General features: G+C 41.4%; 1 protein-coding gene across 1 annotated transcript in view; it reads right to left on the reverse strand.

Moving 5' to 3' along the window:
- Window positions 1-27,755, reverse strand: part of EVC (EvC ciliary complex subunit 1) — a 115,607-nt gene that overhangs the window by 80,535 nt on the left and 7,317 nt on the right. Inside the window, exons 2-9 of the mRNA XM_075857996.1 lie at window positions 16,966-17,088; window positions 13,255-13,338; window positions 11,545-11,777; window positions 7,089-7,173; window positions 5,516-5,614; window positions 4,349-4,486; window positions 3,211-3,369; window positions 1,433-1,649 (exon numbers count right to left, since the gene is read on the reverse strand). Of these exons, the coding sequence (XP_075714111.1) occupies window positions 1,433-1,649; window positions 3,211-3,369; window positions 4,349-4,486; window positions 5,516-5,614; window positions 7,089-7,173; window positions 11,545-11,777; window positions 13,255-13,338; window positions 16,966-17,088 (1,138 nt within the window). The remainder of the gene's footprint in view (window positions 1-1,432; window positions 1,650-3,210; window positions 3,370-4,348; window positions 4,487-5,515; window positions 5,615-7,088; window positions 7,174-11,544; window positions 11,778-13,254; window positions 13,339-16,965; window positions 17,089-27,755) is intronic.

Raw genomic sequence — 27,755 nt, forward strand, 5'->3', positions numbered from 1 at the left:
GGAACCTCAGATGAGCTACATAATTCTGCTTTTGACGCCCCCTTTCCATAAGCTATATTACTGCATATAGAGGCAACAGAGGTAAATCCCCCACTCAGGACTCCTTATAGTCTAGAACCGAAGACACGCTACATGGAAAGTTATAAATTAGGAATAACAATATCTTGCACTGGTAGCTTGACTTTAATCTGCCCCACCATGGTCTGACTGGCCCACCAGAGTACCAAAGAATCCTCCAGCGGGCCCAGGCTGTGGCCCAAAAATGGGCGCCAAAGGTCCAGCAGAAGACAACCGCCTTTTGGAGGTGACGTAGGAGCCTATCACTTGCCACTAGGGTCTATTTCTTATGGGATGTTTCACAAATAACCTATTAGACCTTACTGATGATACGTCCTGTGTGCACAGTGATAACAAAGACTACAATTAGATTATAAGTGGACGTGTACATGTTCTATATAGATGGAGGGTGGACCCTCTGAATGATTTTCTCTGGTGCACCCAAGGAACGTGAAGTCAGACAGTGCACCCTACGCTGCATTGGGGATTTTTCGAAGTGTGACCAATCTACTAAAATCACTGATGACAAGTCATACATTTTAGGAATTTTATTAGAACTAATGGATGACCCAACATTCCAATAGAACGGAGCCAAAAGGGAAAAAAGTGGTAGTGTCATTCCATGGTAGTTATTACCTCTAGAAACCCAAAGTGCCAGAATAACTATAAGGGCCTCGTGATGGTGGTGGACAATAATTTATAATCCCATTAGGTTTTAGTAATGGTTAGTATTAGCACCGATTACAAACTTCATATAATTAGTTAGGAGGCATGACCATGACTTATCAATTTTCACTACAGATAAAATAGCAATTGTGTATTTAGATTATATACATATTACATGATATTGTCATCTAGAACAGGAAGGGTTATTTTTCTCTCTGACTGCACATTATACATAAACAGACAGTGATCTCGGTTAAATTAAAGTCACTGCACTGAATGCTCCTCGAGCGCTTAGTCTGGCGACCGGACTTGTTTACAAACCAAGGCAGATATATCCACAGATGAGGATACACGTAGATTATATAAACGGTCATGCACAGGTCAAGATTATATAAGAATACCTATTTATAGAAGTGATAACATATAAAACCTAAAAATCCTAAAACGGTGGCATTAAGTCAAATATTCTGTAAATAATACTAGCACAAAGTAATGTAAATCACATGCATTTGTATGATGACTGTGTGGGCACTGCCTGAGGCTGTTAAGGGCCGGGTGGGCACTCCCTGGGGTTGGATGAAGATAGAAGAATATCTAATAAGCAAAAACTGGTGAGAGAGTAATTACTGATAGTATTAATGACAAGTTGAGTTTGCATCACAGATGGATCTCCGATGAATAATTAAAAAAGAACTAAATTACCACTCACCTTTGTTATATCGTGACACCTCCCCCCAAAAATCTTTGAAGAGTTCTGTAAGGTGGCGCTCCTTCTGTTTCACAGTCAGTTTCTTCTTTATAGTTAACTGCTCCAGTGTTTTGGAAACTGCATTAAGTCGGCATTCACTTTCCTCCTGTATCTGATATTTCAGGGCTTCAACTACCTTCGCCATGTGTTCCCAGCGGATCATTTTTTCTTGGATTTCCTTTCAGGAATAAATACAACAATGTAATGCGTTCTGTGTTGTAGTTATTGGATTTGTCAATGTTTGGGACTAATAAAGATCATGATGAAAAGGATAGGCCATTATTATATGATTGGTGGGAGTCCCATCTGTGGGGCCCCACCGATCAGTAGAATGAAGAGGCAGCGGCCAGAAGTCTTACGATGAACGAACACAGGGGCGCTTCACTGTAGTACCTGGACGTTCATACAAGCGGGGCTATGTCTGGTACTGCAGATTAACCACACTTAGACCTGTTCACTTGAATGGGTGACCAAAATCCTGACAAAGGCTCCCAGCGTGAGAAATTGACTTAAGGTGGGTTTACATGGGCAGATATGTGCCCATAACAAGCGCCAATAATTACAGGTGGATCGGCACCCGTTTCTAGGCCTTTTATACGAGACATTGTAAAGTGTATTAATACGATCATTCGGTCCCCATAAAGTCTACACAATGTTAGCAGCACATAGGGAGATTTGCTGCTGACAACAGTGATTTCGGGGCAGTATAGAAGATGAAATCTTGCTTGTTCATAGGATGACCTCTGCTCTGTTTACACAGGGCAATGGTCGGAAACTGGTGTTCATACGAACTCTCGTTCGCCCAATCATTGGCCAGTGTATATAGGCCTTTAGAGAGTAAGCCATGTACAACGTTCAGCCATAACATTAAGACCTCTGACAGGTGAAGTGAATAACATTGATAATCTCGTTACAATGGAGCCTGTCAAGGGGTGGGATATATTAGGCAGCAAGTGATAAGTCAGTTCTTGGAGTTGATGTGTTGGAAGCAGGAAAAATGGTCACTTGTAGGGATCTGAGTGACTTTGACATGGGCCAGTTGTGATGACTGGGTCAGAGCATCTCCAAAACAGCCAGTCTTGTGGGGTGTTCCCAGTAGTCAGCCGTTATTATCTACCAAAAGTAGTCCGAGGAAGGGCAACTGGTAACAGGGTCATGGCTGCCTAAAGCTTATTTATGCGCATTGGGGAGTGGAGGCTAGCCCATCTGATCCTATCCTACAGAAAAACTACAGTAGCACAAATTGCTGAAAAAGTTACTGCTAGCTATGATAGAAAGTTCCCAGAACACGCAGAGCATCACAGCTTGTTACATCTGGGGCTATGTAGCCTCAGACGGGTCAAAGTGCCCATGCTGACCCCTGTCCACCACCAAAAGCTTTTACCTCCTTGGTGGTCTATGTTGGTGAATGGTAGATGGTAATACGTCTAAGTCTAGGTCTAGGGTATGTAAGTTTAATGTTAAAAACGATGGTGGTCTAGAATAGTTAAAGGGGTACACAGCTTAGAGGTAATGGTGTTAGGCGGCCGGTGGACTCCATAGGCTTCAGGGCTAGATCACGACTGCTGCAACCCCCATAGCTCTGCCACTGACCTGGATAATGTATGTGACTATAACAACATGTCCAAGCCGAAAATGTCAAACAAAAGCACAAACTAAACATTGTACATTCATCACTCACTATAACTATACAATCTCACATAGATACAACTAAGTACAGCAAGTGGCATATAAATTACCATTGCCATTTCCTCCTGGGAATCACAGAGGATGCTTTCAACAAGGATCATTTTTGAAATCATGTTCATCATTATCTTTTCAGCTTCATCGTAGGAACATTTTGCTTTCTCGTGAAGTAGCTGATTGACGTTCTCAATCTGCTTCCAGAATCCTTCTAACTGTAAGGAAACAACGCACAGTATGCTACTATTAGGCACATCGGACAATTGGTGATAACATGAAAGGGTCTTAAAGGCTATGGACACATTTGAGGGCATTATTTTTTTTATAAATAGATTAGTCAGTGTGTTTAGTGTAACTTTGTAATTAGTCTTTATTAAAATAGTTTTACTTTTGGAGATACAGCTGTTCTGTATTCTCTACACAGAGCAGCTGTATCGTTCTCTATTCACTGAATCCGTCATTTCCGCAGACCTGACGGGTTCAGTGTCAGCGGGTCCATGCAGGATCCACCTGTAATCGATTACATCTAAGTTATGAACTTAGATCTCATCTTTTAGAGGTGGATCCTGCGTGTCACAGACACGCAGGACCTGCCGACACTGAACCCGTCAGATCCACGGGACTGACGGATTCAGTGTAAAACAAGCAATACAGCTGCTCTGCATAGAGAATACAGAACAGCTGTATCTCCAAAAGTAAAAATTTTTTTTTTAATAAAGACTAATTACAAAGTTACACTAAGCACACGGACTAATCTATTTATTATTATTATAACAATTTTTTTAAAAATCCCTCAAAAAAGGTGTACATAGCCTTTAAAGAAATCATAATACATATGATATTCTTAAAATGTAAGTCACATCAGAAAAGCATTTTTATCTTGAATGCAGTTTTCAAGGGACATAATGCATTGTGGAGACCACCAAATCTCGCACAAATTAAAAAAAAATAAAAAATCGAAGTCTTCCTCATACTGCAAAGTCTCCACCTTGTGATTCAGACTGTACAGTGATGGCCCCCAACCAGTGGTTCTCCAGCTGGTGTATAACTGTTGTAGTTTTACACCAGCTGGCTAGACACAGGTTGGGGACCACTGCTGTACAGTAGACTCATAAATTATCATCAATCCCATAAAACTGACAGATTACTGTATATGAAGTGCAGGAAATATTACATTACACATTCTGAACATACATTTTGTACGAGGAGGTCAGAATATTCCCTCTCCCTCCTCTCAATGTTCTCCATAGTTTGAGATTCTGAAATCTTTCCATGGGAGAACTTGTTTGACATCAGCCTTGACCGATATTTCTGTTCAAGCTCCTCGAGCTCCTGAAATAAAAAGAATTAAACGGATTGTAAATACCCAATGACAAGTCCAATAACACTCAGTCCATACTATTAATAAATTAGTACAGATGGTGCCAGTGAAATCCAGAACTCATCATGCAAAGTAAAAAACTAAAAAAAAAAAAAAAAAAGCCTTCGTGCATCTACATTCATGGAAAAAGTGACTAAAAAAACAACAAAAGTTATGGCTTTTGGAATGCGGCCAAAAACTATTTGTTTTTCAATAAAAAATGCTGTTTTTGTGAGAAAGTAGTAAAAAAAAAATTCTACACATTTGACAAATTCGAACGACCCGTAGAATAAAGCGAGCATGTCATTTATACCACACGGCGTAAAAATAAATCCCAAGATCCTAATCCTGGGCATCCTCTTTAAATGATTGAAGGAGGAGTTTTTATCAGAGTCAGATTTTTTTAAATTATATTCAATGAAAGCTGCATACATTTGTTTTCAGTAAGCTCAGAAGCTCCCCCTAGTGTTGGCTGCTGGCACATTTTTATCATTTAACGCTATAGGTGTATTAATCAGAATTTTTGAACGATTTAAAAAAACAAAAAACAAAAAAAAAACGGGAGTAATTGATACTAATAAAAGACTTCACTGAGAAGGCAACTCAGATTTTCCTTTTACCATTGGTTTTCAAGGCACTCACAGAATTGGTGCGATTAATTGTTGTATCACTGCCCATTTTAAAACAGAGGACACCTTAGGCAAGTCTGAAATTAATAATCAATGCAATAGGGAACTCAAACCTCACTGAATGGTGATAAACTCTGAAGATACTTGTGGCACCATGGGGCACTGCCAGAGGGAGAAGACACAGATACTATTGAATGCGGTGATCACTGATGTCAGGAGACCTGAGGCACTGGTCAAAAGACTCAGGCATGTGTGCCAGCAAGTCCACTGGTCAAACGTAAAAAACTATAGGGATTGCAAGCAGCGAAGTATTGGACTACTACGCCCAACAAAGCTAATTCCACATAAAATCAGAGCAATGTGACATCTTACCGCCTCCTGTGATGAAACGATGTGTGTGTACAGGTCTCTATCAATCTTCTTCTCCAGCAGTAAGCCGGTCAGGTTTATACGGAGAAGCTGGGCAAACATCTAGAGCACAAAATTATAAAGAGGAAAATCAATGTTCTAGTGACTACAGGGCTCAGGGGTTGCAGCAGAGCAATTTATTCCCAACTAATAGAGACATATGTTGTGACCTATAGTCTGCAGAAAATGTTTTATCCCCAATTGCAACATCAAATGAGAGAAACAGTCACAGCCAAACGTTTATTAAGATAAACATGTCCCATATAGATCAATCGCACCAGAACATGTCCGTGCTGAGAACGCATTATAAGAACCTTGAAGGGAATGTCCAGTTGTGGTCTTCCAAAATGATATATGTCACTATGTGTAAAACCCTACATTTAGCGCGTACTCCAGGAAAGCTCCCGTCTTACACTTAATTTGTGTCGATAGGGCTCCATTAGCCCAGCGGAGGCCAAAAGAGTGTCCTTTTGGCATCCATTTGGCTGGTATACATCAGTATATCATTTTTGTTTGGAATAGAGTTGTAGATTCACATGATGTGAATGGGGCCTTAAAATAGAGTTAGCTGCATAGTCTAATCAAAGTTAGCAATCAATCTCTTTTCTTATTAGAGGCTCAGGCCGCTGCTTTGTCCATCCCCAATGCTTTACACTGCAGCTTTGTCTATTAAGATTTCTGCTGGATTTACAGTGCCACCATGTAAAATCTGAAAAGTTCTCATAATCTCTGAGATAACTGTAATGCAACAAGCACAGTGTGATCATCACATGATCAGAACAGATTTTTAGTCCATGAAAGTGAACAATGACAGTTCTTATTGAATGACAGCAAGCAGAGATCTTGAAAACCATACGTAATGGATATAGAAATGATATTAAAATAAAAACTGTATAACTTTTCATAATACAATGATGAACTTTTATTTGATGAATCCGGAATACAATTCTAAAGCTGTGACACATTATTAAATCTTCGCCAATTATTTTTGTGCTTCTGGTCTTGTTTTCTATTCAGGAATACATACCCCGTTCTCCGTAGTCATGGCGACGTGACCCTTCATCAGCTCTATAGTATAATATGGATGTCAATGTGACCTGTATGCTTTTTTTGGGCATTTTTTAAAGATTTTTTTTCTTTAACATAATAGAAATAGTTTTATTAAAGGGGTAATCTGATTCTAGGCATTGGTGGCATATCCACAGGCACCTATTGGGAGAACAGGGGTCCTGCAATCCCCATTTGCCGATGCGATGCATTCGTCATTGACTGCGTTTTCCTATTAAAAATCAACAGAGAGGTGGCCATGCTTGTTTGCCTCCCTCTATTGAATTCTATTGGCGTTACAGAAATAGCCGATTGATGGCTACTTTGATTCAGTGGACGGGGATCGCCGAACCCCCGATAGGTATGGGACCCAGAGGTAAGTTCACTCCACCGTTGGGTGACGAGTACATATATTTTACCACACTTGAGAATCTCCTCATAAGCTATTGCAGATACTATATAAGTGACACCCGTTTTCTGTTGCACTCACCGTGTATTGCTCTTGTCTTAGTTCAGTATCCAGAACAGGTAAGCCTTGCAGACACAGACTGTATAGACACAGTTTAACATCACAACTGAAAGGGAAACGCAAATAAACACATTTAGGGCATATATAAAATATTATTCAAAGGGGTATTCCAGCTGTAATAGGATATACCTTCACTTGCTGATCATTGGGCTCCGACCCCTGGGAACCTCACGAGTACCAGAATGAAGGTGCTGCGTCACTATTGTGCACTATGGCTCCTTTTGACTTTTTCCCTGCACAGCGACACAGGGCCGACCAAGAACTCTACAAGTACTGCAACTCAATCCCATTCACTTGAATTAAATTGCACAGTCTTGAAGGGGGTCCCCTCGTGATTGTGATTGGTGGGGGTCTATGAACCCATATTCTTAGTAATAAGCAAGTGACCGTGTATCCTAGTGATATGCCATCACTTGCTATGGCTAGAATACCTCTTTAAACTCCACCTTGTCCCACTGCAACAGCGGGACAAGGTAGGACAGGGTTTAAGGGGCCCCATTCTAGAAACAGGTGTGGGTCCCAGAGGTGTGACCCGCATCTATCAAAGATTTATGTCATAGCCTGTGGATATGCCATAAATGATCGAGATGAGAATACCCCTTTAATCTCCTCCTATCAATGCATTCTATCCTATTTTATATTATAATCAACACTGTCAGAAATATATAAAGAACTCTTCTATATGTATTATATTTGAGGAGATAAGCCACTTCCACCCCCTCCCCCCCTTCAATACAAGGCTTAGATAAGATCTGCCTCTGGCTGTAAGGCAACTGGCTGCAGCAGGAGCCCTCCTCCACTGCAGTCTGCAGTAAGCAATCCGGCATGTTAAATTCTGCCCCCTTAATGAAGCCTCATCCCCCTCAGATTACCTGTCTAATACTACAGCTTGTGGCTAAATCCCAATGCATCCAGTGCAGCAATAATGTAAAGTTGGCAGGTGAATACTTCTGCTGTCTTGGCTCAAGCCAGGGCACTCAATGTGGTGTAGTACACTTTTTCTATTAACCTTTCTAAAATATTAAAATACTGTATGTTGTTGGAATGAAATCACAAGATGTTTAAACAACTGCAAGCAGGTAGTGTAAGCCGGATATAGCTCATACAGCATCCATCATCCGAAAACCAGCAATAAATCCATTTAATCATTCGAGTCATTTGCCTTACCATATTAATGAATAATTTGTCTTCAAAAAAAGGTCAAACTGTATAAAGGGGATTTCTCACAAATGCATAATTGCTGAGGGCTCCACCGCTTGGACCCCGACCAATCATTAGAATGACGGTTAAGCATGAACGCTGCCGCTCTTCAGAGCCGTCCACAACGCAGTCAATTGGTGAGGAAGTACAGGGGGACTCGGGACCCTTATCCTAGTGATAAGTGGGGGTTCCAGTGTTGGGGATACATTTATTGCCTATCTTGTGGATAGGCGATAAATGTCATTTGTGGGAAAACCAAAACACTTATTAATACCTGAAACATCAGCACATTCTGGGATCTACATCCATTACTTTGGAACCCTTAAAGTCTCCTCTACTCTTATTGGTCTTTACATGGACAAATTATAGGATAGCTATGGTGTTATTTTCCCCTTCATTTCCCTTACTGCTCACACTGTGAATCGCCGACACATTTGTAGTGGCGGTTCACAGTATTACAGCCTTCTTCTCCCATTCACTTCAATGGGAGAAGGTTGTAACACTGTAAACCGCCGCTGCAAGTGTGTCAGCAATTCACAGTGTGAGCAGTGACCGAAATGAAGGGGAAGCAGGGCTCTAACGAGTGCTGCGGCCCTTTAAAAACAGCTGATCGGCGGGAGTCCCAGTAGTCTGACCCCCGACCAATCAGATATTGATGGCTTATACTGAGCATAGGCCATCAATTTTAAGGGATTGGACAACCCCTTTAAACCTCCACATACTTTTGATAGTGAAGTGTTTGAAGTGTTCATATTTAATTTCACTGTATGCTGTAAAACTAGATGCTTTTTTTGGACCTCTCTGCAGCGTCTTTTTGGCGACTAAATGTCCGCACATGTGAAAACTGCAATATTTTATTATTTATTTTGACATGGGCAGACCTTACAAAATAAAAACACTGCCGAAAAGAAAAAAACAACATTATTTGAAACATATGTTACTTTCTGGTGATGTCACTTTAAGGAGTTTGTGTCCCTGTGGACCCATTTTTAAAGCAAATTAATGTTTCGCTTTTAAATGGAGACACCCACCAATTAACTAGAGTTGAAAGCTATATTGAAATATGGCTAATTGATCTAGGGGACTGCAGAATACTGCCAGGAAAGTAATGATCAATATCCCAGTTTGGTGAGCATGATCTGATGAGGAAAATGCCCCGATCAAGGGGCCACTAAATTAGGTTGCCCAATTGTTTAACATCCCATAAGGACTTTAACGTGTACTTCGAATTATATGGAGAAATTGTCATAGTGCAGAATATTTGCAAAGCAATTGTTTTTCTATATAATTTGTTTCACGGATTCTGCTTCTAAATAGCAGCATGGAAGGGTAGCGGTACGTGTTCTGGGCTGTTTATAACTGAAGGAGAGTGTTCTGCTCTGTCTCCTAGGCTTCTGTCTCTAGTACAGAGTGAAGCAAGTGCTGTAGAAAATAATGTGATCATACAGTGCTGGCTGCCGTACTGGAGACAGGATCCTAGGAGACAAAGCAGGACACTCTCCTACCAGTAGCGTAGCTATAGTGATCGCAGCAGTCACCAGAGGAATTGGAGCCTATGTAATAATCTACATGGGCCGCTGCCACTATAGTGACATACAGCATACTTACCCTCCTCATTCCCAAGCCCAGTGGAGGTCACGATCTGTGCGCCGCACACAATGTTGCGACGCTGGATGGCGTCAGGACCTCCGCTGCACCCGGAGCCGAAGACGAGGGCATGTAGAACACTACTGCCTGCTGGGGTCCTGTATCTAAGCCTACCATGTGGTAGGCTTAGATACAGGGCCCAGCAGACAGTATCATACATGGGCCCTGTATCTACGCTTACCACATGTGTTACTATTTGGGTTTTGTTTCGTGTTTGTGCTTTTTTCACAGATTAGTTTGTTGGACTTGGATTCGATGACTACTTCGATTAAGTTTTTTTTTATTTTCAATAAAATGGTTAACGAGGGTTGTGTACATATATAAAATATTTTTTCTATGTCTGTATTTTTTTTTAAACTTTATTACTACCACTTTAGTAATGGCCGTTGGCTGATTGACCACGTCCATTACTAAGGTGGGGCTTAGTGTTTGGCCGCTGCAGAGGCTAACACTAACGCCCATTATTACCCCGGTACCCACCACAACCAGGGATACCGGGAAGAGCCGGGTGCGATCCAGTACACGGCCATCTGTAGTGATGGTCGGGTACTGGAGCAGCTGCAGGCCAGTATTATTAGGCTGGGAAAACCCAAAAACAGTGGCCTTCCCACCCTTGTAATGCTGGGCTGCTGCTGCTATGTTGTATCTGGCTGGTTATGAAAAATGGGGGGGAACCCACATCATTTAAAAAATAATGATAATTGGAAAAAACGATGTGGGGTCCCCCTATTTTTTATAACCTGCCAGATAAAACACAGCAGCAGCAGCAGGCTAGCATTACCAGGGTGGGAAGGGCCAATGTTTCTGGCCTTTCCCAGCATAATAATACCAGCCGGTGGGTACCGGGGAAATAATTGGGGTCAGTGCTAGTCTTTTCACCAGCTAACATTAAGCCCCGTCTTAGTAATGGACGCTGTCAACCAGCGACCATTACTAAGGCAGTAGTAATAAAGTTTTAAAAAATATAAGGACATAGAAAAAGTATTTTATTAATATATTTAAAAAAATCCCACACACAACCCTCGTTAACCATTTTATTGAGAATTTAAAAAAACGCCATCATCGAAGTAGTGCTCGAATCCGACGTAGCCCAACAACCGAACCTGTAAAAAAACACAAACACACCAAAAAAATAACACATAAAAAAGCAAAGCAATTATTATGTTACCTTTCCTGGGTCCAGCGCAGCAGCCACAATGTCAGCGAGCTAGACCCTATATCTAAGCCTATCATGTGTGATACTGTCTGCTGAGCCAATGTATCTAATACTATCCATGTCCGGCCAGTTGTTTTAAGCCTTAGCAGGACACAACTGATGAAAAAGTTGTGCACTTTGTCCACCCGTCCAGCTTCCAAAGCCGGATATAAAAGACACCGCATGCAACGTTTCCCTGTCCGGTGCAGAAAAACATCTGGCATCACAATTGATGCATCAGAGGCCAAAATTGTTCCCATAGAAAACTTATCAGTTCTGGCATCAGTTTCCCTCTTGCATTTTTGTACCACGCGCGACTGAAACAAAAACGGATTGCGGGACTCATGTGAATTTGCCTTAATGGATGATCTTTACCCATTACATTGTAGAACTTCTGGGAAGCTGTTGACGCGAGGAAACATTCTCTCGTAGAATCTATCCAGACTTGTATTAGAATGTATTGTTGTAGAAGAACTACCGTCTTCCTTCTCTCCCTGACTCAAGGATTCCATACTGCTCTCTGCAGAATCTTCAAAGATCTGATTGGGTAACCGGGTCCGCTTATAGTTCTCATGCAGTGAAGGATTTGATGCTCCGTCAGCAAGAGGCTGAAACCATAAACATAGTGGGATAAAGAGTTAATTATTAGACCTTTCCAAATGATTCTTCTTCTTCTTCTTTGAAAAAAATAAAGGCCACTACCGTAGAGTACACAGATGTTATAGTAACGATTTTGCTGTTTGGTGGACTTCTAACCTTACGATCCTCCTTAAATCCTTATTAAAATCATGGCTACACCACTAATGCAACTACTGAGGAGGGAGCTCTTCTGTGACTACTCGAGGGAAAGTGGCGCACTGCTGCAACTACTGCGAAGGTAGGTGAAAGGGAGAACACTGCTCTGCTGGGACTACTCCAGGTGAGAATTGATGCGTGGTCAGTGCTGTAGATGGGGACCCAATTATTTCCTTTATACTACTTTTCCCTATTAGATTCAATTTGAGTTTTGGCAACAAAAATGGGTGTCAGACACAAAAAGCATGTTTTGTTCAGCTGCTTTGTATACAGAGCAGTGGTATCTAGTGCTGAAACCTGTATCCGTCAGATCTGTGGCACTGACGGGTTCAGTGAAAGCGGGTCCTCTGTGTCTCTGACACGCAGGATCGAGCGGATAACGATCACATCTAAGTTCATAACTTAGGAGAAAAAGGAAAGGCTTATACTGAGCTGAAACGTTGCGTGTGGAATATTTTTTTACTTATTTGGTTGTGCGGCCTCAATTTCCTTTTCCTCCTACATTGAAGGGGCCTTGGACTGTGACCCAAGATGCGTGCACCCACCCTATTTACTCATCTGATGCTGCTCATCTTTTGCTTGGCTTAAGTTCATAACTTAGATGTGATTCATAACAGGTGGATAACATTAGTAAAACTAATTTTTTATAAAAAAGTATCTACAAAGTTGCACCAAACACACTGATACACACTTTTAATAATAATAATAATAATAATAATAATAAAAAAAAAAAAGGTGTATATAGCCTTTAAAAGGAACACTCCAGGCAAAACTAATACACTGGTATGCCTAGTGCAGGGTTTGAGGGGGCGGTGCATTATTCTCTTTTTGGTGTTCTGTGAATACCTGTGTCATGCACAGGGTCTGCACTAGGCATAAAATAGTGTATACATTTTGTTCGGACTGTTCCTTTAAGGATTGGGCATTTAGAACTGGGCAAGATTTGTCGAGGGTATGTAAAACATGGTGAATTCTAGTTAAAAAAAAATGTCTTCTAACTCTACATCAACGGCCAATTTAAATGCTAAATATATGATCCCTGCAATCTTTTCTTGTAAATCCGATTAGGTTAGATTTAAATCGTTTTTAATATTAAAAGTGCACTGCAAATCTATTCAGTGACACATTATATTGTTCCTTGCAATAATTTGCACTTTATATGTAAAGTAATGAGTGGGGAACTAATTAAAGAAAAAACAAAAACAAAAAAAACCCATAAATGTAAAATGAAATATACAATCCATCGACAAAGGTCCTCTGTGCCTCAGAGCATGGGCTGGGAATACTTACCCTAAACTTTTGATTTATTGGATAAACAACTTTGGCCTTTAATGCAAAGGCGGCGACTCCATTATTTGACAGCTGGTCACCTTCCTGTAAAAAGAACGGAACATATATTACCTATAAAGAAGGGGGGGGGAGGGATTTGGGTAACAATATTCAGACCATAGCCCACACCAATTTATTTCTTAACACAGCAAATAAATCTCAGAGTATAAAAGAACATAAACAGCAGTTATTTATAGAGATTGCATAAAATATTGGACTGCACCAGTGGGAATAGGAGATAAATAAACCATGAAGCATTATCCAATTATTCACACAAATAAAGCCTAACAGAGCAGAACGTTATTAAGTTGACGAAAGCTGTTCCTCAATTAATTATTATGCGTCTGATTATCCCCCTTGCTAACCATTAGTGTAAGATTTATGTGGCTGTATCTCAACAAGGTACTTTGAGTACCTTTTATGTATGCAGGTGGTGAGCGGTCTATTATTATACCCTTATAGATATGGATTGTGTGTCGTTATCCAGGAGGGTAATTGGAAGAAAATAGATTTGAATAACGCAAATGATGTCACATGTACATGATGCGTAGTCACCAGAAAGTCATATGTGTAGAGTCCGAAGTCTCCTATGTATTGTAATATGTAGTGTAGATGGGCTGTGTTAACATTGCCCTGGTTTCATATTTGCCAACAGTCCCAATTTTGTCAGGACAATCCCGAGTACCTCACCGGAACCTTTATATAAATTTGCAGGAAAAGTAGTTCTGGGAGCACTCCAAAGCGGGGCTGGGGCTTAAATTGTCCCAATTTCGGGGATTTAAAAAAAAAAACATGTTGCGTATATTGCAGCGCGGTGCACGGCAGATGTTGAACATTAAACCTGGTGTTAAGGATCTGCCAGGCACAGCTTCTGTATCTACGCCCATAGGTAATCAGTCTGCACCTGCTTCTATGTCTGTGAGACTGACTCCATCTTCCACCACTCAGGATGGCAGGCTTAGGAGTGGGAGAGCCTATCACAGCCTGGCCAGACGGAACTAGCTCCCGCCCTCTGTCTATTTATACCTGCCTTTCCTGTTCCTCCTTGCTTGTGATTCTTCTCGTTTGGTTTCCTGGCCCTGCTGCAGCTTCTTGAACTATTTGACCCTGCTTCATATTGACCCTGGCTTACTGACTACTCTCCTGCTCTGCGTTTGGTACCTCGTACACTCCTGGTTTGACTCGGCTTGCTCACTACTCTCCTGCTCTGCGTTTGATACCTCGTACACTCCTGGTTTGACTCGGCTCGTTCACCACTCTTGTTGCTCACGGTGTTGCCGTGGGCAACTGCCCCATTTCCCTTGCTTCTGTGTACCCTTGTCTGTTTGTCTGTCATGCACCTATTGAGTGTAGGGACCGTCGCCCAGTTGTACCCCGTCGCCTAGGCCCGGTCGTTGTAAGTAGGCAGGGACTGAGTGGCGGGTAGATTAGGGCTCACTTGTCTGTTTTCTTACCCCCATCATTACACCTGGACTATAGGGCAACTTTAGTCTGACCTAACATTAAAGATAACTCAATGTATTCCAATGTCTGATTGGTGAAGAACTGGCCACCGGACTCCCAAACAATCATGAGATCGTGTGTGGGGCAAATACAGGATTTTTCCAAGGGGGTTTCCTGGTGCGTTGGAGCCCACCACAGGGACAGCAAAATTCCTCTTCTCCCCCTGCCCCCAATTATACTCACTGTACTACATCATAAAATGTTTAAATATGTTTGTTTAGAGGTTAGTGATGGTATCCCTGTAATATCCCTGGGGTATAGGGTGTTTTAGTGGTTATTAACTAGTCTCTGGTGGTCTAGGGTGATGGTTATGGGTTAATATCCAACATCCCTGGAGTTCTATGGTAGTTTAGCAGTTACCATTTAGTATTATATAATTATATAGTTTATTATATAGTTTAGGAGGGTTAAGGGGTTAATGGTGGTGGTCTATGGTAGAAAAGTGTACCTTTAATTTAATGAATTCTTATAGAGGTTAGAGTTGCTCTTAAAGAGGCTCTGTCACCAGATTTTGCAACCCCTATCTGCTATTGCAGCAGATAGGCGCTGCAATGTAGATTACAGTAACGTTTTTATTTTTAAAAAATGAGCATTTTTGGCCAAGTTATGACCATTTTTGTAGTTATGCAAATGAGGCTTGCAAAAGTCCAAGTGGGTGTGTTTAAAAGTAAAAGTCCAAGTGGGCGTGTATTATGTGCGTACATCGGGGCGTTTTTAATACTTTTACTAGCTGGGCGTTCTGACGAGAAGTATCATCCACTTCTCTTCAGAACGCACCGGCTTCTGACAGTGCAGATCTGTGACGTCACTCACAGGTCCTGCATCATGTCGGCCACATCGGCACCAGAGGCTACAGTTGATTCTGCAGCAGCATCAGCGTTTGCAGGTAAGATCGACTTACCTGCAAACGCTGATGCTGCTGCAGAATCAACTGTAGCCTCTGGTGCCGATGTGGCCGACACGATGCAGGACCTGTGAGTGACGTCACAGATCTGCACTGTCAGAAGCTGGGCGTTCTGAAGAGAAGTGGATGATACTTCTCTTCAGAGCGCCCAGCTAGTAAAAGTATTAAAAACGCCCCGATGTACGCACATAATACACGCCCACTTGGACTTTTACTTTTAAACACACCCACTTGGACTTTTGCAAGCCTCATTTGCATAACTACAAAAATGGTCATAACTTGGCCAAAAATGCTCGTTTTTAAAAAATAAAAACGTTACTGTAATCTACATTGCAGCGCCTATCTGCTGCAATAGCAGATAGGGGTTGCAAAATCTGGTGACAGAGCCTCTTTAAACAGAGCTCCAAATCCCCTGCTTCCCTTCATACAATTATCCAGGTAAATCACACAAATTTTTCTGTGTGCAGCTGCCACTAGAGGGAGCTCACTGCAAAATAATAAAATCAGTATGCAGTGACACCCCCTAGTGGTGACAAAAATAATTAAATTTTTTAATTCAATGTTTTCTTGTGTATGGCATTTTTGAGTACTAGAAAACTCCCCTCTCCCAAGATTGCTCATGTGGTTTCCCCTGTTGATTATTAGAACCCGGAGAAAAATGTAGAAGAATCACATGTGCTTACTCGGCTGTTTTCTAGCTTCACACAGACTATAATAACTTGTTCACACAATGCAGATTTTGCATGCATTTTTTAAACAAAAACAGAATTGCATCCATGAGAGCAGACCTAATGTATATTTTTCTTCTGTTTAGCTTCTGTTCCTGGTTTTGGCTTAAAAAGTACATATAAATTCTGCAGCAAATCTGCACAGTGTGAACAAGGCCTAATGGAGAGAGCATACACAGCTGACAATTCTTACTTTTTCTCCCTTCTGCCATCGGTGCACACAGTGCCCCAGCCCTTTTTATCGGTGGGAGTCCTGCAGTCGAACCACAACCAATCAGACAGTTATGACATTTCCTAGGATGAAGCTCCGGGGCCACATTGTAAACTATATATCCCCACACAAGTGCCAATGCTGTTACATGCTACTGTATACAATGATTTCATTTTAGCATATAAATATGTTAAAAATGTCAACTGTTCCCTTGTATAGCAAGAGATAAACCCAGGTATCATTGGGTATCATTGCTGCAATGTTCGGAGATTACAGTATAAAACCACATCAGAGACGTCCAATCATTTGCACAACTCAATAGTCACCTCCTCGAGGGGCAGCAGTTTAGGGTCTTTTATTTTCATCTTTTTTTGGGCTTTGAATGCCACATCCTGGTTGTCTTGGCTAACATCGGGCTTGTTCTCCACAGTCACAACTTTCTCTTTTACCTGCAATAAAACAAGAGGATTTAAAACTGAAAACATTCAGCACTGCCGAGAAATAACAGCTACAAAAATGACACAAAATACGGAAAAACTTAATCTACATTACATAAATGATTCCTTATCGGGACGTCATACGGAGGACTAATATTTCTATAATATATTATTATTATTAATGCAAATAAAACTCCAATATAGTATAGTAAAAAAAATAAATTCTAGTTTTCTAATATTTTTGGGGTATTATTTCCTCAGCATTTTCAAGAAACATGTTATTATGTCTTTATGATGAACACTTGTACAGATCTATTACTTCTCACAGCTTAGAGTCCTCTTACATGGCCCGACGATGGCCGTGTAAAGGAGTGCCGATCAACGAGACAGCTTGTTGTTGATCGGTGCTCATTTGCTCCTTTTATACGGAGCTATGTACTGGGACAAGTGCTCGTTACTACGATCGCTAGTCCTCATAAAGTATCATCATGTCAGAAGCGCGTCTCCCTGTTTACACGAAGGGATGTGCTGCCGAAAACGATAATATTTTCTGCTACAGAAACTATACGGTCAGTCGATGAACGAGCGTCAGCTAATCGTTGCCCTGTTTACACGGGGCAATAATCGGGAACGAGCGTTCTGTGAATTGTTTGCCGCAGTTGAATCTAATCTGGATAATCCTCTGTGAGATAAACAGCTTGGACTTCAGACTGATACATTTTACCTACACCGATAGGGTAAATTCACACAGAGCGTAAATACTGTGGATTTTCCGCAACGGATTTAGTTGCGGAAAATCAACAGCATAATACATTATCAGCAGAGTGGATGGGATTTGAACAAATCTCATCCACTCGATGCGTAAATAATGAGCGGAAAAAACACTCAGAAATTGACCTGCGGCGCGGTTTCTTTATTCCGCAGCACGTCAATTGTATTTGCGTTTTTTTTTGTGACAGAAAAGCAGCGATTTCGAAGAAAAAACGCAACTCAGAAAAAAAATAAAAATCTTATGCTTACCCAGAATTCTGTGTTTCTTCATCCAGGCCGGCCTCCCGGGATGACATTGCATACCATGTGACCGCTGCAGCCAATCACAGGCTGTAGCCCTCACACAGGATTAAACGTCATCCCAGGAGGCCGAGCTGCAGGACGTCAGAGGGTAACTATGTTTTTTTTTTCTAAATGCAGTTTTCCTGCAGAGGACATTCCAGCCGAATAACTGCACCAAAATTTGGTGCATTTTTTTATCTGAAATTCCCTGCAGCGCCCAGGGCGGATATTCTACGTGCTTTTACGCAGCATATCCGCCCTGTGAGAAGAGAGCCTGACAGTGTAACAAATCAGGATTTTGGAGATATTGTGCGGATGTGTCTAGAGTGGATACAATTGTAGCAAACCCTGTTTAAAATGGCGAGGAATTAAAACACAAGGAGCAGATTTATTTTCTAATCCTGGACAATCCCTTTAGTAAAGTCACACAAATTAGATGCTGCGTATATATGGCTGCTAGGTGTTTGGAATATCTGTGTATATACAAGTATGAAATGCTACGTACACCTCTTTTTCTTTTATTTATTTTTTTAAATTTAAATTTTTATTATGTTTTCAACATAACAACAAAACAGTTAAGAAACCAAATACAAAAAAAAACAAAAAGGAGGAAAAAAACAAACAAAACATTTGCACTATATAGTCCATCAGAAGAAAGGAAAGACAAAAACAATTCCATCCGTTGTCAACAGATTAGTGAAAAATCTTAATATTTTATAGTGCAAATACATTAGAAATAACAAATAAACAAGTCTCAGCTTCTTCGACTATAAGTAGTAATTTTAACAAAGAAAAAGAAAAGCCGCCGTATTACCTTCTTCCAAAACATGGAAGTCTGAGCCAGAAGTTTTCCCCCTGCCGCATTATTTGGTTTATACAGAAAAGTTTAGAAAATGGAAAATGAACCTATAGCCATACGTTGCCTCCCAAACTACCAACGCCCATGTTACGAGGGGGAAGTGGGGGAAGGAGTCCTGGACAACCTATATTCTGACCATAGGGCCCATTGTATACGAAAGCTATTGAAAGTATTTAAACGTATAGCTATCATCTTCTCCATAACATAGTCAAAGTGTACTAGGTTACTTAGTTCCATTATTGTGATCGGATCTGAAGACTTCCAAGACCTAGCTATCAATAATCTGGCAGCCAAGATTACATGGCCAACAATCCACCGAAATTCTATAGGGATGTCAGCAAGGCCAATAAAACATGGTGCCAGAGCTTTTTTTCTTTTATTAAAGAGAACCTTTCACCTGCCCATACATGTGCAGCTGAGTGCAGCATGTAATGGGCAGGGCTGCACAAACCATGGGGCACTTTACATTTTTTTTCTACCTCCCTCCATTATTTAGATATCGGTGCCGTTATATTTGGCGCCCGATATTTAAATAACCCCCTGAACAGTGTAATGGCAAGGGGGCGTGTTACTGTGGCTGTGACACTGTCCAATCAGATATTAACAGTGCCACAGCATGAGAGAGTGTGCGATTGCAGTCTCTTCATCCGAACAGGCAAGGGGGCGTGTGAGGGCTAATAATGCCATCTTGATCTTGACTTTTAAAGGATTAACCCCTTCCCTCTTTGGCCACTTTTGACCTTCCTCACAGAGCTTCATTTTTCAAATCTGACATTTCACTTTATGTGGTAATAACTTCGGAATGCTTTTACCTATCCAAGCGATTCTGAGATTGTTTTCTCATGACACATTGGACTTTAAGTTACTGCCAAAATTTGCTCGATATGTTCAGTGTTTAATTGTGAAAAACACCAAAATTTAGCAAAAAATAGCAAAAATGTGCATTTTTCTCAATTTAAATGTATCTGCTTGTAAGACAGGCAGTTATAACACACAAAACTGTTACTAATTAACATCCCCCATATGTCTACTTTAGATTGGCATCGTTTTTTGAACATCCTTTTATTTTTCTAGGACGTTACAAGGCTTTGAACTTTAGCAGCAATTTCTCACATTTTCAAGAAAATTTCAAAAGGCGATTTTTACAGGGGCCAGTTCAGTTGTGAAGTGGCTTTGAGGGCCTTATATATTAGAAACCCCCATAAAGTCACCCCATTTTAAAAACTTCAGCCCTCAAAGTATTCAAAACAGCATTTAGAAAATGTCTTAACCCTTTAGGCGTTTCACAGGAATTAAAGCAAAGTAGAGGTGAAATTTACAAATTTCATATTTTTTTGCAGAAATACATTTTTAATACAATTTTTTTTATAACACAGAAGGCTTTACCAGAGAAATGCAACTCAATATTTATTGCCCAGGTTCTGCAGTTTTTGGAAATATCCCACATCTGGCCGTAGCGTGCTACTGGACTGAAGCACCGGCCTCAGAAGCAAAGGAGCACCTAGTGGATTTTGGGGCCTTATTTTTATTAGAATATATTATAGGCACCATGTCAGGTTTGAAGGGCTCTTGCGGTGCCAAAAACAGTGAAAATCCCCCAAAAGTGACCCCATTTGGGAAACTACACACCTCAAGGAAATTATCTAGGGGTATAGTGAGCATTTTGACCGTACAGCTTTTTTACAGAAATTATTAGAAGTAGGCCGTGAAAATTAAAATCTAAATTTTTTCAAAGAAAATGTAGGTTTAGCGATTTTTTTTCTAATTTCCACAAGGACTAAAAGAAAAAAACCACCACTAAATTTGTAAAGCAATTTCTCCCGAGTAAAACAATACCCCACATGTGGTAATAAACGGATGTTTGGACACACGGCAGGGCTTAGAACGGATGGAGCGCCATTTGGCTTTTGGAGTTCACATTTAGCAGGAATGGTTTGCGGAGGCCATGTCACATTTACAAAGCCCCTGAGGGGACAAAACACTGGAAACCCCCCATAAGTGACCCCATTTTGGAGACTACACCCCTTGAGGAAATTATCTAGGGGTATAGTGAGCGTTTTGACCCCACAGTTTTTTTTGCAGAAATTATTGGAAGTACGCCCTGAAAATAAAAATCTAAAATTTTTCAAAGGAAATGTAGGTGTAAAGGATTTGGCACACAGCTTCTGTGTCGACGCCCGTGGGCAATCAGTCTGCACCTGCTCCTATGTCTGTGAGACTGACTCCATCTTCCACCACTCAGGATGGCATGCTTAGGAGTGGGAGAGCCTATCACAGCCTGGCCAGACGGAGCTAGCTCCCGCCCACTGTCTATTTATACCTGACTTTCCTGTTCCTCCTTTGCCTGTGATTCTTCTATGCTTGTTTCCTGGCTTGCTGCTGCTGCTTGTACTACTCATCATCTGCTTGTTATTGACCTTGGCTTTCTGACCACTCTCCTGCTCAGCGTCTTGTACCTCGTTCTCTCCTGGTTTGACTCAGCTCGTTCACTACTCTTGTTGCTCACGGTGTCTCCGTTGGCAGCTGCCCCGTTTTCCCTAGCTTTTGTGTACCCTTGTCTGTTTGTCTGTCTTGCACTTACTGAGCGTAGGGACCGTCGCCCAGTTGTACCCCATTGCTTAGGACGGGTCGTTGCAAGTAGGCAGGGACTGAGTGGCGGGTAGATTAGGGCTCACCTGTCTGTCTCCCTACCCTGTCATTACAGTAGGTTTAGCTAATTTTTTCACATTTCCACAAGGACTGAAGGAGAAAAAGCACCGCAAAATTTGTAAAGCAATTTCTCCCGAGTAAAACAATACACCACATGTGGTAATAACTGGCTGTTTGGACACACGCCAGGGCTTAGAAGGGAAACTGCGCTATTTGGCTTTAGGCGATCACATTTAGCAGGAATGGTTTGCAGAGGCCATGTCACATTTGCAAAGCCCCTGAGGGGACAAAACAATGAAAACGCCCAAAAAGTTACTCCATTTAGGAAACTACACCTCTTGAGGAATTCATCTAGGGGTGTAGTGAACATTTTGACCCCACAGATGTTTCATAGAATTTATTAGAATTGGGCAGTGAAAATAAAAACAATCCTTTTTCTTCACTAAGACGTAGCTTTAGCTCAAAATTTTTCATTTTCTCAACAAATAAAGGAAAAAAAGAACCCAACATTTGTAAAGCAATTTCTCCCGAGTACGGCAATACCCCATATGTGGTCATAAACTGCTGTTTGGGCACACGGCATGGCTCAGAGGGGAAGGAGCGCCATTTGGAGTGTAGATGTTGCTGGATTAGTTTCTGGGCGCCTGTGGGCCCAAAACAGTGGAAACCCCACAGAAGTGACCCAATTTTGGAAACTACACCCCTCAATGCATTTACCTAGGGGTGTAGTAAGCATTTTAACCCTGCAGGTGTTTTGTAGAAATTAGTGTGCACTCGATGTTGCAGAGTGAAAATTGGATTTTATTCCATATATATGCCAATATGTGGTGCCCAGCTTGTGCCACCATAACAAGACAGCTCTCAATTATTATGCGGTGTTTCCTGGTTTTAGAAACACCCTACATGGGACACTAATCTTTTGCCTGGACATTCAACAGGGCTCAGGAGTAAAAGCTTACCATGTAAAATTGAGGCCTAATTTGGTGATTTGCACAGTATTGGTTCACAATTGCAGAGGCTCAGATGTGAAATAATAAAAAGAAACCCCTGAGAAGTGACCCCATTATGGAAACTACACCCCACAAGGCATTTATTAAGGGGTGTAGTGAGCATTTTCACCCCACAGGTCTTTTCCATAAATGATTGCACTGCGGATGGTGCAAATTAAAAATTTATATTTTTCCCTAGATATACCATTCAGTGGCAAATATGTCGTGCCCAGCTTATGACGCTGGAGACACACACTTCAAAAATTGTTATAAGGGTTTTCCCGGGTATGACGATGCCATATATGTGGAAGGAAACTGCTGTTTGGGCACACTGTAGGGTTCAGAGCGGAGGGAGCGCCATTTGGCTTTTGGAGAGCGGATTTATGATCCATAGATGTGTGTTACGCTGTGAAGCAATCCTTTCTGCACAGGCCGGTGTCGCACTGATATATGGCGTCCTTTCTTATCCCCCTTTTGGTCCACACTCCGCACCTTTGCAGTTTGGGGAATTTTGCTGGGAAAGTGTTGTCCTGGTATAATACGGGCACCCTCGCTTCTAGCAGATATGTTTGGGCTCTCCCCTTCCTGGTTCCCTAATTTTAGGTCCTTGATAAATCACCTCTTGAAACAGAAGAAATGTTCCCCTCGGGCCTGCATATTTTTTTATTTCCTGACTTATTGGAGCCTTAACTAATTTTATTTTTTCATAGACGTAGTGGTATGAGGACTTTTTTTTGCGGGACGAGCTGTAGTTATTATTGGTACCATTTTGGGGTACATGTGACTTTTTGATCACCTTTTATCCTATTTTTTGGGAGGCCAGGTAAAAAAAAAAACGCAATTCTGGCATAGTTTTTTTAATACAGCGTTCACCACGCGATATAAATTACATGTTAATTTTATTCTGCGGGTCAGTATGATTCCGGCGATACCTAATTTATAGCACTTTTTTATGTTTTACAACTTTTTGCACAATAAAATTACTTTTGTAAAAAGAATGTATTTTTTCTGTCGCCAAGTTGTGAGAGCCATAATTTTTTTACTTTTTTGTCGACGGAGCTGTATGAGGGCTTGTTTTTTGCGGGACAAGCTATAGTTTTTATAGGTACCATTTTTGGATACGTGCGACTTTTTGATCACTTTTTATTCCAATATTTGTAGGGCAAAGTGACCAAAAAATAGAAACTCTGGTAAAGTTTTTTACGGTTTTTTTTACGCTGTTCATCGAGTCCAATAAATAATATAATATTTTGATACCTCAGGTCGTTATGGTCGCGGCAATACCAAATACGTATGGTTTATTATTATTTTTCAATAATAAAGGACTTGATAAGAGAAAAAGGGCGATTGTGTTTTAATTTATTACTTGAAACTTTTATTGTTTTCAAACTTTTATTTTTTTCACTTTTTTTTTTTTACACTTTTTCTCAAGTCCCACTAGGGGACTTGACGGTCCAACTGTCAGATATTTTTTTTTCTAATACATTGCACTAACTACGTAGTGCAATGTATTAGATCTGTCAGTTATTCACTGACAGCAAGCTGATTAGGCTTCGCCTCCAGGCGGGGCCTAATCGGCTTCCGTAATGGCAGAGCAGGAGGCCATTGTGTCTCCTGTTTCCATAGCAGCAGTTGCCAGTCCTCATTGCCTGTCAGGGCTGGCGATCTGCTAGTAACCGCTAAGATGTATCGATCGCTTTCGATTGCTGCATCAAAGGGGTTAATGGCAGGGATCGGAGCTAGCTCCGGTTCCTGCCATTAAAGGTGTTTGTCAGCTGTAACATACAGCTGACTTCCACCGCTGATGACGCCGGATCAGCTCCTGAGACGGCGCCATCTTGCCGGTGGCTACGGAAGCCGATTAGGCTTCCGCCGCTGGGCGGATCTTGACCGGCTTCCATGCTAGGCAGACCGGGAGGCCAGTATTCGGCCTCCGGTTGCCATTGCAGCCACCGGAACCCCGCTCAATTTAATTGCTGGGGTTCCGATGAGCTGCAAACCGCTTAAATGTAGCGATCACGTTTGAACGCTGCATTGAAGGGGTTAATGGCGGGGATCTAAGCTAATTTTGGTCCCCGCCATTACAGCTGGATGTCAGCTGTAAGATACAGCTTCTGAGCCGGTGCCAAACATTTGACGTAAGTATACGACATTTTGCGGGAAGCACTGGCTTTCCATGTCGCATACTTACGACAAATGTCGGAAAGGGGTTAAATACAGTGTCAAGCAACTTGACTTTTTCAATGGCTTTGTTGTGTGATATCACACCGCAGCAAGTTATCAGAGTCAAGATAAAGATGGATACATCAGTATATTTGTATTCTTGCCTGTAGTCAACATTGGGGAGATTATGCATACAGAATTATACTGTTCAAAAACAAACTGTAAAAATCAATTAAAAAAAGTTATACTTTAAAAAAAAATGTAAGAATAAAAGAATAATAAAACAAAACACCTGTCTAATGGGTGGTAATGGGCCCATGATCCATATTGCCCCGGGGGTCCTGACATTTCTCTGTCTGCCCCTATTTCCAACTTTAAAATATAAACTTTAATCAAGAGCAGTATCCCGTTGTTACATTAAAGATCCTGAGCTACCATATAGTGAAGGACACGGTCAAATGTGACATTTCGCAACCTCTTCTCATTTATCGTCGCCTCTCTGCTACCTCTTTCTTGTGTAGCCCTTTCCCTCTAATCTTCTCACTTCAGCTCTGCCAGCGGCCACTTGATCTCCGTCCCCACATGTTGTTATTCTCACTGATCACTCAGCGCTTCTTGACAGGAATGCGATTCTGTGTTTTAGATGCTCAAGCAGCACAACATGCCGGATATCCTCAGGTGACGTATCCAGGAGGGAAAGACTGGTCAGTTCAGCACTTAGGCTGAGGTTTGAAATGGACAACTGGGCGTTTTTTTTCGTTATGTCCAACCGGGCGTGTATTGTGTTTTTAACTGGGCGTGTTTACGTGTATGACGCTGACCAATCAATGACCAGTCAGCGTCATACACTCCTCTCCATTGATTTACACAGCAGCGATGTGCAGCCGCATACACAGAGATTAACGTTAATCCAGTGTCCTGATAATGAATACACATGATCATCCAGCCTGGACGTCATGTGTATTCAGAATCCTGACACTTCTGAATCTTTTCTTTGAGATTTCTAGCAAGGGAAACAAAATCTCGTTTACCTCCGTAATCTCGCGAGATTTCGCTTCCCTTGCCGGAGTCTCACAGAAAAGATTCAGAAGTGTCAGGATTCTGAATACACATGACGTCCAGGCTGGATGATCATGTGTATTCATTATCAGGACACTGCAGTAACGTTAATGTCTGTTTATGTGGCTGCACATCGCTGCTGTGTAAATCAATGGAGATGAGTGTATGACGCTGACTGGTCACTGATTGGTCAGCGTCATACACGTAAACACGCCCAGTTAAAAACACAATACACGCCCAGTTGGACATAACGAAAAAAAAACGCCCAGTTATCCATTCCAAACCTCATTTGCATATATATAAAATAGCTCATAACTTGGCCCAAAATGAACGTTTTAAAAAAAACAAAAAACGTTACTGTTATCTACATTGCAGCGCCGATCACATGCAATAGGAGAATAGGAGATAGGGATTTGAGAATCTGGTGACAGAGCCTCTTTAAGCATTACACGGTGCCCATTCCAGTCAATAGGCTGTCTGTGTAATGCAGGACTGGACAGGTACTCCAAAATGACAGATGTTCGCTCTATGTAACCGCTCTCCACTCTGGACAATAGATGAGGATCCTAAACAGGGGACTATAAGGGTATGTTCACACGGCAGCGTCCGATACGGCTGAAATCACGGAGCTGTTTTCAGGAGAAAGCTCCGTAATTTCAGACGTAATGGCATGTGCAGGCGCTTTTTGCTGCGTCCATTACGGACGTAATTGGAGCTGTTTTTCCATGGAGTCAATGGAAAACGGCTCCAATTACGTCTCAAGAAGTGACAGGCACTTCTTTGACGCGGGTGTCTTTTTTTAAAAAATGACCGTCGGCACAGAACATCATAACCCCATTCAAATGAACGAGCAGATGTTTGCCGACGCTTTGGAGCCGTATTTTCGGACGTAATTCTAGGCTAAAACGCCCGAATTACGTCCGTAAATAGGGTGTGTGAACCCAGCCTAATAATGCAGAATTCCCTAGTAGGGTGTATGAAAATGGGTTTTCTAAACTACAAAATCCCTATAAGGTGTGGCCTACGTGATGGGCATAGTCTAAGACCCCATACAATCTGTACTTCCTGACATGTAAATTTGGTTCTGGCCCTAATGTATTTATACTTAACAATTAATATTAATATTGAGAAGCTGCACTGTGTAAGCCGACCTTCTTTACCAATCCTTCACTTGTTCTTAGGCTATGTAGACCTTTGAGCACTTTTTAAAAAAATATATATTTCTTTATTATTATTTGTTTAATGCAACTTAAGAATTGTTTTTTTTATAAAAAAAATTCACTTTTTGAGATACAGCTTCCATGTATACTAGTTACATAAAATCTTTATCTCAAAAGTAAAAATGGAAGAAAAATTAAAAAAAGTTGCATTAAACACCATAATACAATGTCTTATGTTGTAAAAAAATAAAAAAATATGCTCAAAAGGTTTACATAGCCTTTAAGGCCTCATGCACACGACCGTAGCCATGTGCACGGCCGTGATTTTCGGGTCGGTCGGGCGGCCACGGACTGACAGCCGCGAGCCGCCCGCAAATCGTAGTCCGTGAACATGGCCGCGGCCATTATTTTCAATGAGCCCGGACTGCAGAAGACGGCTGTAATAAGACTTGCCCGTTCTTTCTGCGGTGCGGGCTCCTGGGCCATGCATGGACCGTCAAAACCACGGTTGTGTGCATGGCCCCATAGGAATGAATGGGGCCGCAATTCTCTTGTGGATTTTCAGGGGAATTGCGGCCGCAAAAGCACGTTCGTGTGCATGAGGCCTAACCCTTTCATGACCAAAGGTTATTGATGCACCTGTGTCCAGGTCAAATTTTCCATTTGCGATGTGCACTTCTTTAAACAATAATATCTTTGCAACCGCTTTGAATATCACAACTATTTTCACTTTAGTTTTTCTAGATT

The sequence above is a fragment of the Rhinoderma darwinii genome, chromosome 1, assembly GCF_050947455.1.
Source record: "Rhinoderma darwinii isolate aRhiDar2 chromosome 1, aRhiDar2.hap1, whole genome shotgun sequence".
Taxonomy (NCBI): Eukaryota; Metazoa; Chordata; class Amphibia; order Anura; family Rhinodermatidae; genus Rhinoderma; species Rhinoderma darwinii.